The 13,253-nt window shown below is 43.9% G+C and overlaps 1 protein-coding gene across 1 annotated transcript in view; it reads right to left on the bottom strand.

Annotated features, from left to right (window-relative positions):
- LOC136170340 (carboxypeptidase A4-like) overlaps nucleotides 1-13,253 on the bottom strand; it is a 47,202-nt gene that overhangs the window by 14,344 nt on the left and 19,605 nt on the right. Inside the window, exon 4 of the mRNA XM_065938492.1 lies at nucleotides 544-642. Coding sequence (XP_065794564.1) covers nucleotides 544-642 — 99 coding nt within the window. The remainder of the gene's footprint in view (nucleotides 1-543; nucleotides 643-13,253) is intronic.

Raw genomic sequence — 13,253 nt, 5'->3', positions numbered from 1 at the left:
CAATATTACATTAAATTATTCTGCTCCAAATTTCTTATTTGAAGGGTTGGCTTACCTTGAAAGTCATTTATATAAGTGATTTCTAACTAAACACAGCACCAACATGTATTATGGAACAAATATACATTATAAGTAGTCATGATAAACGAGTGGAAATATTTGGTTAACCTTGGAAATAATCACTTGTCTATTTGCCTGGGATAAGTAACATTTTAATCTGGGTGAATAAAGTACAGGGATTCTGGTGGAATATAACAAGGTTGAATTACGAGGACTGAAAATGGTTGCAATTACTTCATGGTTTTCTTTGAGGGGTTGCTTAAGAAAAGAAGGATGCATGTGGGAGTAAATGTTCAGTTTGCATTTCACTCTGCTCTTAGGAGATAAACAACCCAAGAATTAGAAAGAAATTGAAGTGTACACATTTTAACCCCTCATTGTAGGCATACTGTACTAGGGACTAAAACCTCCTGAAAGTAAGGAGAAGGGTTACAAAACCCAAAAGGTCAATGATCTGATCTTCGCCTGCTCTGAAATACTTACAGCTTCCAGGGTGTGATAGGCCCCATAGTTAAAGCAATTACTGCTCAGTTCTTGATGTACATTGTGTTGCATTTGTTGCTCTTCAGTATCTAAAACAGTCTAAAACAGAGGTAGCAACATTACAAAGTGATTCTCTGGGGACAGAGGTTCATGTTGTTTCCACTCTATCTTGGGATATTTGGCTGTCCAAGATGGCAGCATCCTCAGCACACATAACAAGAAGCACAAATGTCAAGGTGTAAAAGGGGGTCAGATTTCTTCCCCATATCTATAAAGTCTTACTTCTTGGAGCTCAACATACATCACCTCATTCAAAACTCACTTTCTCCCTGGAAGCAACATATGTGCCATTTGGTTATTCTATACTATGAATTCTCTAGATGTCAGCCTGCATCTGGTATCCAGTGCCTCTGAAATACCCAGCTTGGGAAACCATTCAGAAACAAAGAAATTCTTATAACCACTCCTACTTTGAAGGCTCCTGGCAGATGTCTGTGACATGTGAGGATGATTAATAAGCTCACAGCTGCTCACACCATCAGGAAACTCCCAGGCCAAATCACCAATTAGTCCACAACCCACCTCGGTGAAGGAGAGAACGTGAGTCAGACACTGTCCTGCTGTTCAAATACAGCTCGTGAGGCTGCTGTCTGACTTGGGCAGTGACACCAACTCTGCTAGGGGCTGCTGCTAACATTCTCCCTTTTGCCAGTGGTGCTTATTTATTATTTATTTGTCTTGCCCATGCCACATGGCATGTGGGATCTTAGTTCCCTGACCAGGGATTGAACTTCTCCCCCTTGCAATGAAAGTGTGAAGCCACTGGACCAGCAAAGAATCCTCAAAGGATATTTTTTATGACTGGCCTTCAGTACCTCCCCACCAGCACACACTCTATTCTTCCCTCTTGACTTCAAATAAGAAAAAAGAGACTTAATACTTGTGGGATAGCTATGACATACCAGGCACTGTTAGACATTTTATGTACATTTAAGCACTTAATCTCAATTACTCATATGAAGTAGGTATAACTATTACCATTTTACTGATGAAGGAACAGAGTCTCAAGAGGGTAACAGTTTGTCCAAAATCACACAGCTAGTAGTTAGCAAAAGCAGGATGTGAATCCAGATCTGATTGGTTTGCCATGTAAGCCCTTTCTAGCACAACATGTTCCTCTAACAAATCACTGCACTTTACTTCCATATACCTCAATGTCTTCCTCTGTTCAATGGAGAAGAATGAGGCCAGAACTTGAAAATTTTCCAAGTCTACTCTGGCTGTTTGGTCCTATGCAAGATCAGTGGAGGGACCTTGGCCTACCCACCTGCAGGTCTTCAACAGCCACTGAGTACTCTAAGCCATGGTCCTCCAGGAAGGATTTGACTTCCTGCAGACTGACAGAAGGGACCAGGACATCTGCAGGATGACCGAGAGCAGGGGAAGATTTCCACAAGTTGAGCTGAAGAGAAAAGAAGTAAAACCAGGTTAAAGGATAGTTCAGGTAAAAAGCACAATGAACTCATTCTTCTAGAACAACTGCCAAAAGCCTGGGTGGTCCCTGAGAAGCTGAGTTCTGCACAAGGGCAAACTTCTGCCGTTTCACAGTTTTATCTGGTCAGGCCTGCCCAGCAGGCAACACATGGCAAAGCTCAAGAAGTAACAAGTCAATGGCAGAGAGAAAGATGAAGCCCTCTGCAGAGGACCCCATCTCCCTGGAGAGCACTTCCCCACCAACTCTCTCCATTGTATAAAGACATGTTGATTAATATAGGATTATACACAGAAACTCTTCAGGAATAACAATGCCAGTGCTGCAAGAGTCTTCTCTCACCATGGTTAATTGATACTCAAGAGAAAGAGAACTAAGTACCTTAAGGTTGTCTGAATTCACTAGCCGATTGAGTTTGCTGATCTCATCTCCATTTCTGACGTTAATTCTGAAAACTTGGTGCCTGGAGAAAGCGGAGGGAAAAAAAGAAAAAGATAATGGTAAGCTTTCAGCTGGCAAATAAACCCCAGGCCTACTATCCCAGACATAATGAAAGGAAATGGTCTAGTCTTTGGTTATAATATATAGCCACTAAAAATAAGGCTACGTGGCAAATATGAAAAAGTGCTTATGGTATATAACTTTAAGGGAAATATTAAGTGAAAGAGCAGGACACAAAATTGTATGTATGCCATGACTGCAAGTATGGAAAAAGCAGATGCATTGGAAGAAAAACAGACAACGGAAATATAGCAAATGCTGACAGTGCTTATGTTCGGGTCATGGGATTATGGATGACTTACTTTTTTCCCCTCGTATCTGTTTTCTGTAATGTGGTCATATTACTTTATAATGAAAAACATATATATTTTGCAGAAAGGAATGTTCCTGAGCTACACGCAAAGCTAACTCAAGACATAAAGAGGCACTTCTTCACTGTCAAGGTCTAGGACTGAAACTGGCTGAATGTCCACGCTGGAAAGAGCAAAAAAGAGAACAGACCTTCCATCCTGAGAGGGTTAGTTATTTTTCCTCTTAGCAAAGAGGGGAGAGGCTGGGTGCTCTCCAGGCCCTTCCAGCTCCGGAATCCTACACAAATGCATGGTGCTGGGGCTGAACTTGGGATTCATCCTCCCAATGGGGCTCTGACAGGGCCCAGAAGGAAGCTGGCCAGTCCCAAGTCCCCCTTTGTTGTTCGTCCTGCACTTGTTCCCTATACATCATTTAGCTCCCGCAGCAGCAGCAGGGGTAGAGGCCCCTGAAGTCCTGTGTGTGGGTGGGAGAAGGCCAAGCCTGAAAAGCTGCCTTTGTGCTCTCAGCCGGCTCAGAGAGCCAGGGGAGCCATTAGGCCGTTGCTAGGTGACGGCCCGAATGAATCGGCACTCAACACTGTCACATGCGTCATCCCTTTGACACAAATGAATGCGGGAAGAGCTGCTGGAGACGGCTGTGGGCTGAAGGACCTGTTGACAGAGAAAATGGTTCTGTCACAGGGAGCTAAACGTGCAGCCTCACGTGGCAGATCAGCATCTCCTCATCAGAAAACCGGTCTAATCCGGATGAACTCTCAGAGCTTAACTTTGTTCTGGGAGCTTCTGGGGGGTCTCCAGGGGGTCTGGTCTAGCCTCTAAGGAGGTAAGGTCTGCTGCAGAGTTGCTTCTGTTGCAGGCAGCAGATCTGAAGGGAATGCCATTGCTGAAGCCTCACTTTCCCCCTGCTCATCTGGTCTCCACAGGGTCCTGGGAGGTGGACAGCCAAGTGCATCCCATGGGAGTCTCTGAGGCCACAGTGCAGAAGCCACAGTGCAGAAGTATCAGCCTGAACCTGATAGACTTGCTAAATGTTGGACTGCAGCCCTGGGAAGATGGGGAATCAAACCACCAGTTCCCTGAAACAGGCAAGCAGCCTTGCAAAAGTAACAGGTTTAAAACAGAAAGGAAACCCTTCCTCCTAGCTGAGTACCAGGACCCATCTGTAGAACTCATGCTCTGTCACAACCTGTCCTCAAAACTCCAGAAAAAGGGGCATCTTAAAAATGGGTGCTCTGCCTATTTGCAGGGCAGCAATGGAGACGCAGACATAGAACAGACTTGTGGACACAGTGGGAGAAGGCGAGGGTAGGATGAATGGAGAGAGCAGCATGGAAACATATACATTATGTAAAACAGATAGGCAGTGGGAATTTGTTGTTTGACACAACCGGGACTGTGTGATAACCTAGAGGGGTGGGATGGGGAGGCGGGGGGTGGAATGTGAGAGAGGTTCAGAGGGAGGGGACATATTATACCTATGGCTGATTCATGTTGAATGTATGGCAGAAACCAATACAATATTGTAAAGTAGTTATCCTCCGATCAAAAATAAATAAATTTTTAAAAATGGGTGTTCTGAAAAGTGCCTGTGCATTGGCATCTCTGTTAGCAAAATGAGGTATCAGTAAAATACAGCACTGACTAGAGTATCACAAAGAGAACAAGGAGGAAGAAGGAATAGGAAGAGAAAAAAAGAGGAACATAAGAATAATGGGCTCTTAAGAATATTAAAACCATGTTACACATTCATCCACAGCATGTGCTTTAATTCTTCCAAAGTGGTAACTTCACAGCAGAACTTTCATACTCCTGGGCACAGTCCACAAGGGAGTACAGGGAATCTAATTGGCCCTGATGATGATTAAACTCACAGCTCATTTCATTATGTCCTAATTAGCCCAGCTCAAAAGGATAAAGACACATCTGTAACATGCAGACAGGCAGGGCGGAAGAGCTGGTACAGAATAGAGTCTTCCCCACATGTCTCTCCTCCTCCTCTCCCTCCTACACATTCTTGGCTCCAGTCTCACTCAAATCCCAAATTCACCATAGATTTTGCCCTTCTATGCCTTTGCACATGCTGTTTCCTCTGTCTGGATGTCCAGCGCTTTTCTTTATCTGCCTAGCTAATCTCTCACTCACCCAGGCTTTAGGACCAACCTTCATCACCCATAAGGTTTTCCTCAACCAGAAAAGACAATGTTAGCGACAGTCTTCAGATGGCATTAAAAACCGGCAGGAGGCAGGGAGGATCTAACATTATTCTCATGAACATAAGTTCATCCATACCTAGAAGCAGAAAAAACACAAGTGGGTGCCAGTTGAAGGGCAGCCTTTCTCTTGCCCTCACTATCTCTGTCTCTATTTGGAAAATGCACCCTGAGAGTGTGGGTGGTGGAACATAACCTATCTCCACCATCTGGAAATCTTTTCAAAGATTTAAGCTCTTTCTGAAGATGGAAAATTGGCCTGGGAAGGGGGACATGCTGGAGTTTGCAGGTTGCCATGTTTACCCTTTCTACTCCACAAAGGTAGGTGTTCCTACAGTTCTTCTTAACTCTGGTGCTCTCCAATACCTGGTCTGGCAGCTGCTGCCAACACAATGGTTAGAGATCCACTCTCAGTCACTCTCACACTCAGCCCATGTTCTGGACAGTCAGTAGTCACCTTGGTTCCGAGCTTCTCTCCCTCCCCACTTTCACCATATGGGTGGCCAAGCAGCACATTCCTTGTGCCTTTCTTACTTGCATCCCCAGCCAGTCTTAGAAGCCACCACATCTGAGATGATTTCATGGAACTCTTAAATGCCTACCAGTTACTGCCGATGCTACAAGTTCTGCAACTATTTCCTGTTCTCTGCTTGCTGTACATCTTGAGGCATCCTGGCCACCATCCTACCCTTAAGATGAGTGGCGCCCAGAACAGAAGACACCAGCAGAGTGAGAGAGACTGGGGAGGTAGGTGAGTTAGGTGGAAGGAGCAGAGACTGGGGGTGTGAGGGGATGAAATCATCACCTCCATCTCCATTAGCACTGTTGCCCCTACAACCCAACCTGCTTCCTGGCTATCCAACCACTTGAATGCTCAGAGACCAACTTCCCCTTGCTCTAAATGTTCACCAAGTTGGGTGTCTAGGCTATGTCTATGGACCTCAGAAAGTATTCCTCCACCTTTGCTGGGTTCCCTACTATAAGGGGAGAAAGATTTGGGGGTAAGGATGACACTATTGATTAAAACTCTCTGTGTAAGCTCCTATGGTGAGCACTCTAGAGCCCAGCCAAGCAGTCTCAGCCCAGGTGTCCACTGCATTATATGAGAAGTCTGTATCTTGAGAAAAAAAGATTTTTTTCAGCCATGTGACTAGGTGCAGCGGGAGCCTGAGAGCTCTATGCGTCAGCCCACATAGCAGCAAATGTAGTTATTACACACTTACTGCTGAGCTGCCTGTGGAAAAATCTCCTTCCCTTACCACCTGTTATGCCTAAGCACTCTGAGCTATTTGGCAGTAGAGACCAGGTGTGAACGGAAGTCATCACCATAAAAATTACTCAATCACATATAAGTAATTACTTCAATAAACAATCTCAAAGTCCCTTTAGCCAGATAGTATAATGGAGAGTAAAATAACAGATAAAGACAAATCAGTTAGATATAGGATTCTTTCTGGAGATTATTGTTCAGTCGCTCAGTCATGTCCGACTTTTCGTGACCTCATGGACTGCACTTGGGTTTTGCATTCAGAGTTCCAACTCCTCTGCTTACCAGCTAAGTAGCCTTGGGCAGGTTTCTTAATCTTTCTAAGGCTGAATTTTTTTCATGTTTAAATTGAGGAAAATAACACCCCTGCCTGGCAGAACTGTGTGATCCAAAAGATAATGTATGTGACAGCTCTTTGCAAATGGCCAAGCATTATGCAGTAATGAGTTATTAGAATTCAATCTTCCAGTAGGGTACCATGGCATCCTTTCATCTCTCCTACCTCCCAAATGTCCTCTCTTTTGTAAACCAAAAAGCACACACAGAATGTACAGGTGTAGTGTTGCTTTTCATAGCTAAGGCTAAGCAAGACCCATCAAATCTCCATATGCTAGATGCTACCAAGAAGGGTCTGCCAAGCCTTAAGCACTAACAGGAAGGTGAAGCCAAGAAGCTTGTAACCCAGGTTTTCCCCTAAACATGGCAGAAACTGGGTTTCCCTGGTGGTTCAGCGGTAAAGAATCCACCTGCCAATGTAGGAGCCACGTGTTCAATCCCTAGGTCAGAAAGATCCCTGGAGAAGGAAACAGCAACCCACTCCAGTAGTCTTGCCTGGGTAATCCCACAGAGGAGCCTGGTGAGCTACAGTCCATAGGGCCGTAAAAGTTAGACACAACTCAGCGAATAAACAACAAAACATAGCAGAAATTAGAAACAATTAGTAATTCTTAGTAGTTCATAGCACAGGAGTAAGAAAGTAGGAGATGCCTGAAACTGACCTTAGGAATAAGAACCAGGAAGAAAGAACTGGAAGGAATTAGGGGGCTAAGGAGGAACTGAAGACCACCTAGTTTTGACACCACAGCCAAAACTGAGCCTGAGAAAGAAGTAATTGGTCCAAGATGATACAGGGGCAGAGCTGGGACAGGAATCCAGGTCTTCCCTCCCAGCACCATACCACCTGAGGTACAATCAGCCATTCATGTCCAAATCTATTTGGTTCTTGTATTTCTGAACTAAGTAATAAGTCCAAAAGGAACTTACCCAGAAAATGTTTCTCGGTCACAGATGCCAGAGCCAATAAGGGCCCCAAAGAAGAGTATCCACTTCATGTTCCAAGGATGCCAGTCATACAGTGGTTGAGTCAAGCGGTATTTATAAGGAGTCTGAGGCAGACTCATGTCCTCAAAAATGCTAATATGATTCCCAAGGACCCTTGCAACTCTGACAGTACGTCAGGTGGGTCTTTGATGCCTCTTCAATTCCTTTTGAGTGATACAGGCCAAGCCTCTTGACCTACAAAGTCAGAAATTTGCTCCTCAGGTTGGAAAAGTCTGTGACAAGGGTTTTGTATTGCTCAACGCTTGGTTTTAAGTATTGTTTTTTGAGTAAATAGGGAAGTCCCACAGGCCTGGATAGAACTTACACTGACAGAAGAGGCCAGATTATAAACCTGAGATTGTGTTAGCTCTAGAATAAAAGTAAAGACTACCAAAGAAACCCCAAGTCAACTCCAAAACCACACACTTCACACACCTGACAAGCCCTTCTCTGGCGAGAGTAGATCATGATGGAAAGTTTATGGCTTCTGTTTTGAATCTGACACCTAATTTTTCTGACTCTACTAACAAGGCAAAAACATATGAGATACACGGTATAGGAGAAATGTGTTAGTCTTTAATAAATTATCAGTTTTCCTTGGAATCTAAAAAGATAAGGCTTAATGGTATTATTAATAAAAAAAACTTTCTTACATTTACTAGATTCCGAGTCTGGTGTCCTTTCTACCAAGTCACAGCAGAATAAGTGCAAGACACTCATGATCTCCACCATTTCAGGACTCTGGAGCCTTTCAGTCTGTCCAAGGTGCCCCAGATCATACAAGCCTCCCCCATCCTACTGTCCCCCCATCTACATTCTTTCTGTACTTTCTCAAGGGGAATAGATTCAACCAAGGGTTGGGAGTGTTAAAGAAATGTTATTCTGACATTTGTTACAACTATAAAGGAGACTTTATTCAAGGTTACTGCAACAAGACTTCCCTGGTGGTCCAGTGGTTAAGACTCCATGCTTCCAGTACAAGGCGCACAGGTTAGAGCCAGTTGGGAACTAAGATCCCAGGTGTTGTGCAGTGTGGTCAAAAAGAAAAAAAAAAATGGTTATTGCAATAGAGGTCATGCAACAGGAGAGATTAATTGTGTTCAACTTCAAATCTATTAAACACAGCAGAGCAAGGAGGTCAGTGGATGGAAAACTGCTAAGAGGAGACACAAAGTATAGGGAGAATTTTTGCTTAACTGACCTAACAGGATTTGTGCAAAAGGCAGGCTACAGATTTAGACATCAATGGTGGAGAATAAGGAACCTAATCAGATATCAAGGACTGAGGGATGACTTGTCAGTATTCTTTGCTAAGACTGACTTAGGGTACAAGGATCAAGCTAGTAGAAAAGAGGGCTCAAGGAAGCCTGTCTAAGGTTTGGTCAAGAAGAGTTGGTCAGGAGTTGTGGAGCTGGGGGGCCTCTATCGGGGCTCTTCTGCCCTTCCAACACTAAAAATGAACTTCTAGGCCCACCTTGATCTGTCAAAAAAGCTGGGCTCTACTTCACCAAGAGAGAGTTCAGCCTGAGAAGCTGAGACCTAAATCTGCAAGAAATCTGAACTAAGTAATCAAGCACTCAGAATTCCAGGCAAGCTGAAACTCACTTCCCACCCATATTTCGCAAGGAAAGCCATTAACATGAAGAAAATCCAAATCTCTAATGGAAGTCAATGTCTAAATAGAAATGATATGGAATCTGAGACTCAGACTGATGGAGCAGCCTGGAGGGAGGAATGTCATTGGTTTGCCATCACTAGCTTTTATCATGCAGTGTATCAGAAACAGAAAAGCAAAAGTCAACAATGGATCCAGAGTATGTAGCACCTAGCATGATACTTAGCACAATCTAGTTGCTTAACTAGTATTTACTGAATTAATAAACTCAAAAGTCCCTTCCTAGCTCTAAAATGTTACTCTATTAAGATGAAGGAGCTGACACATACCACAACATGGGTGAATCTCAAAAACATTATGCTAAGTGAAATAAGCCAGTCATGAGAGGACAAGTACTACATGATTCCATTTATATGTGGTACCTAGAGTAGGTAAATTAACAGAGACAAAAATAGAATAGAATCACCACAGGCTGGAGAGAAGAAAAAACAGGAAGTTGTTGCTTAATGGGTACAGTTTCAGTTTGGGACGATGGAAAATTTCTGGAGATCGATGATGGGTGATGATTGTACAACACTGTGAAGGCACCTAATGCCACTGAACTGCACACTCAAAATGGTTAAAATCATTTTATGATATGTATATTTCACCATAATTTCTTTTATTTTTAAAGGATGTTGGTAGCATTTGCTTTAAATGGGATTTTAAAAGATAAAGATTTTTAAAATAGTGGTTTGCTGTGTTTCAGGGCAACATAAATCAAAGGTATAATGTTCCTATATCAGGATTAGAAGAAGGAATAATCATAACCCAACTTTGCTTCCAATCAAAGAGCTTTTAATAGCATTTAGTCCCCAGAGTCCTAATGGGGGCAGTCTCACACATGCTCCATGACTGTCTTCAAGTCAAGTCAGGTCTCTTTTGCTTGTGGCTAAGATCTGACTGTGGAAAACTCTGAAAGAGATGGGAATACCAGACCTCCTGATATGCCTCTTGAGAAACTTATATGCAGGTCAGGAAGCAACTGTTAGAACTGGACATGGAACAATAGACTGGCTCCAAATAGGAAAAGGAGTACGTCAAGGCTGTATATTGTCACCCTGCTTATTTAACTTATATGCAGAGTACATCATGAGAAATGCTGGGCTGGAAGAAGCACAAGCCGGAATCAAGATTGCTGGGAGAAATATCAATAACCTCACATACACAGATGACACCACCCTTATGGCAGAAAGTGAAGAGGAACTAGAAACGGCTAGACGAAAGTGAAAGAGAGTGAAAAAGTTGGCTTAAAGCTCAACATTCAGAAAACTAAGATCATGGCATCTGGTCCCATCACCTCATGGAAAATAGATGGGGAAACAGTGGAAACAGTGTCAGACTTTATTTTGGGGGGCTCCAAAATCACTGCAGATGGTGATTGCAGCCATGAAATTAAAAGATGCTTACTCTCTGGAAGGAAAGTTATGTCCAACCTAGATAGCATATTAAAAACAGAGACCTTACTTTGCCCACAAAGGTCCATCTAGTCAAGGCTATGGTTTTTCCAGTGGTCATATATGGATGTGAGAGTTGGAATGTGAAGAAAGCTGAGCGCTGAAAAATTGATGGTTTTGAACTGTGGTGTTGGAGAAGACTCTTGAGAGGCCCTTGGACTGCAAGGAGATCCAACCAGTCTAACCTAAAGGAGATCAGTCCTGGGTGTTCCTTGGAAGGACTGATGTTGAAGCTGAAACTCCAATACTCTGGCCACCTCGTGCGAAGAGTTGACTCATTGGAAAAGACTCTGATGCTGGGAGGGATCGGGGGCAGGAGGAGAAGGGGACGACAGAGGATGAGATGGTTGGATGGCATCACCAACTCGATGAACATGAGTTTGAGTAAACTCCAGGAGTTGGTGATGGACAGGGAGGCCTGGTGTGCTGCGATTCATGGGGTTGCAAAGAGTCGGACACGACTGAGTGACTGAACTGAACTGAACTGAAGATCTGATTGGGCTTCCCAGCTGGAACTAGTGGTAAAGAACCTGCCTGCCATTGTAGGAGATAAGACATGCGGGTTTGATCCCTGGGTTGGGAAGATCCCCTGGAAAACAGCATGGCAATCCACTCCAGTATTCTTGCCTAGAGAATCCCATGGACAGAGGAGCCATACTTTGACCACCTGATGCAAAGAACTGACTCACTGGAAAAGATCCTGATGCTGGGGAAGATTGATGGCAGGAGGAGAAGGGGATGACAGAGGGTGAGATGCTTGGATGGCATCACTGACTCAATGGACATGAGTTTGAGCAAGCTCCAGGAGTTGGTGATGGACAGGGAAGCCTGGCATGCTGCAGTCCATAGGTTGCAAAGATTTGGACACAACTGAGTGACTGAATTGATTAACTGAACTGAAGATCTGATTGGCTGGCAAGAGGAAGCCATATCAACCTGCTTGTCTTTCAGTTCAAAGGCAAATGAGTATTTGATGCCAGAGTCATAGAACCAGTCAGTACTTCCTCCACTGGCTTGGTCTGAAGAGTAAATGAGAATAAATTCTGGTTATACTACTCCCACTGGCCTCTCACAGCTATGCAACCTGTATATGAAATTCCTTCACTATCAAAAATAAGTCCAGCCCCTATGTGCATGAACCTTGAGAACAGGGATAACTTAGTAGAGGGCCATGCTTATGAAAAAAAAAGATTAATTTGAAAAGAAAAAAAGGTGTTATTCAAGTAGAGACTATACTTAGCCTTCCTCTGGTGTTCTTACGAGCCTCTGGTTTCACCCACACATTTGAAATCCTGCCTGCTCTCCTCATTGGCATCTTCTACATCTTAGGAAGGCTACACCACTTCCTTCTTTAGTTGGGTGCTAGGTACAAATATTTTTTCCTCTTGTGGGAGAGGAGGAATCCCAAACAAAGGAAGAGAGGGAATTCCCTGGCAGTTCAGTGGTAAGGACTCTATGTTTTCACTGCCTAGAGTGCAGGTTCAATCCCTGGTCAGGAAACTAAAATCTCATAAGCTACATGGTATTACAAAAAATAAAATGAAACATTAAAAAAAAATAAAGGAAGACATTTGGCCCCTACCCTTAGGGAACTTTCAGCATAAGGACTGAAGAGGCTTTGTTCTGATATCAAATAATGTGCCCAGAACCTATATGCGTGGGTAAAATCAAGAATGTGCACCTGTGTAATATGTGGACACTGATATGTGACATATGATAAAGGAAGGAAGCATTAGCCTACAAAGACGTCTGGCAATCATGACTCAGAAGAGCTGAGCAATGGGCCAACTCTGAGGCCCCTTCCATGGAGGGCTGGTAGAGATCAAACAGGAGATGGCTGGGCAAAGAAATGGAGGAAGTCACCTAGTCCCTAAGAATGAGGCTGGGCAAAGGTGAAGACCAGGCAGGTTATACCAGGGGAAAGTAGGACTAGTGGTTAATACTGGGAATTAACACTACGAACTCTTGTTTCTCGAGTCTTTGCCTTCACCCACAGAAGGTGTAGTAGCACCTGGTTATTCAGTTCAGTTCAGTTCACTTCAGTCACTCAGTCGTGTCCAACTCTTTGCGACCCCATGAATCGCAGCACGCCAGGCCTCCCTACCCATCACCAACTCCTGGAGTTTACTCAAACTCATGTTCATCGAGTTGGTGATGCCATCCAGCCATCTCATCCTCTGTTGTCCCCTTCTCCTCCTGCCCCCGATCCCTCCCAGCATCAGGGTCTTTTCCAATGAGTCAACTCTTCATATCAGGTGGCCAAAGTATAGCAGTTTCAGCCTCAGCATCAGTCCTTCCAAGGAACACCCAGTACTGATCTCCTTTAGGTTGGACTGGTTGGATCTCCTCGCAGTTCAAGGGACTCTCAAGAATCTTCTCCAATACCACAGTTCAAAAGCATCAAACCTGGTTATTAACAACTACCAAATAGCTGCTTACTTGAACTATCTTCCTGGGTACCAAAATTACTTACTTACCCCTTTTGTGTGGCCACATGA

The sequence above is a fragment of the Muntiacus reevesi genome, chromosome 6, assembly GCF_963930625.1.
Source record: "Muntiacus reevesi chromosome 6, mMunRee1.1, whole genome shotgun sequence".
In the NCBI taxonomy this organism is placed as follows: domain Eukaryota; kingdom Metazoa; phylum Chordata; class Mammalia; order Artiodactyla; family Cervidae; genus Muntiacus; species Muntiacus reevesi.
This window is presented reverse-complemented; position numbering and strand designations above follow the sequence as displayed.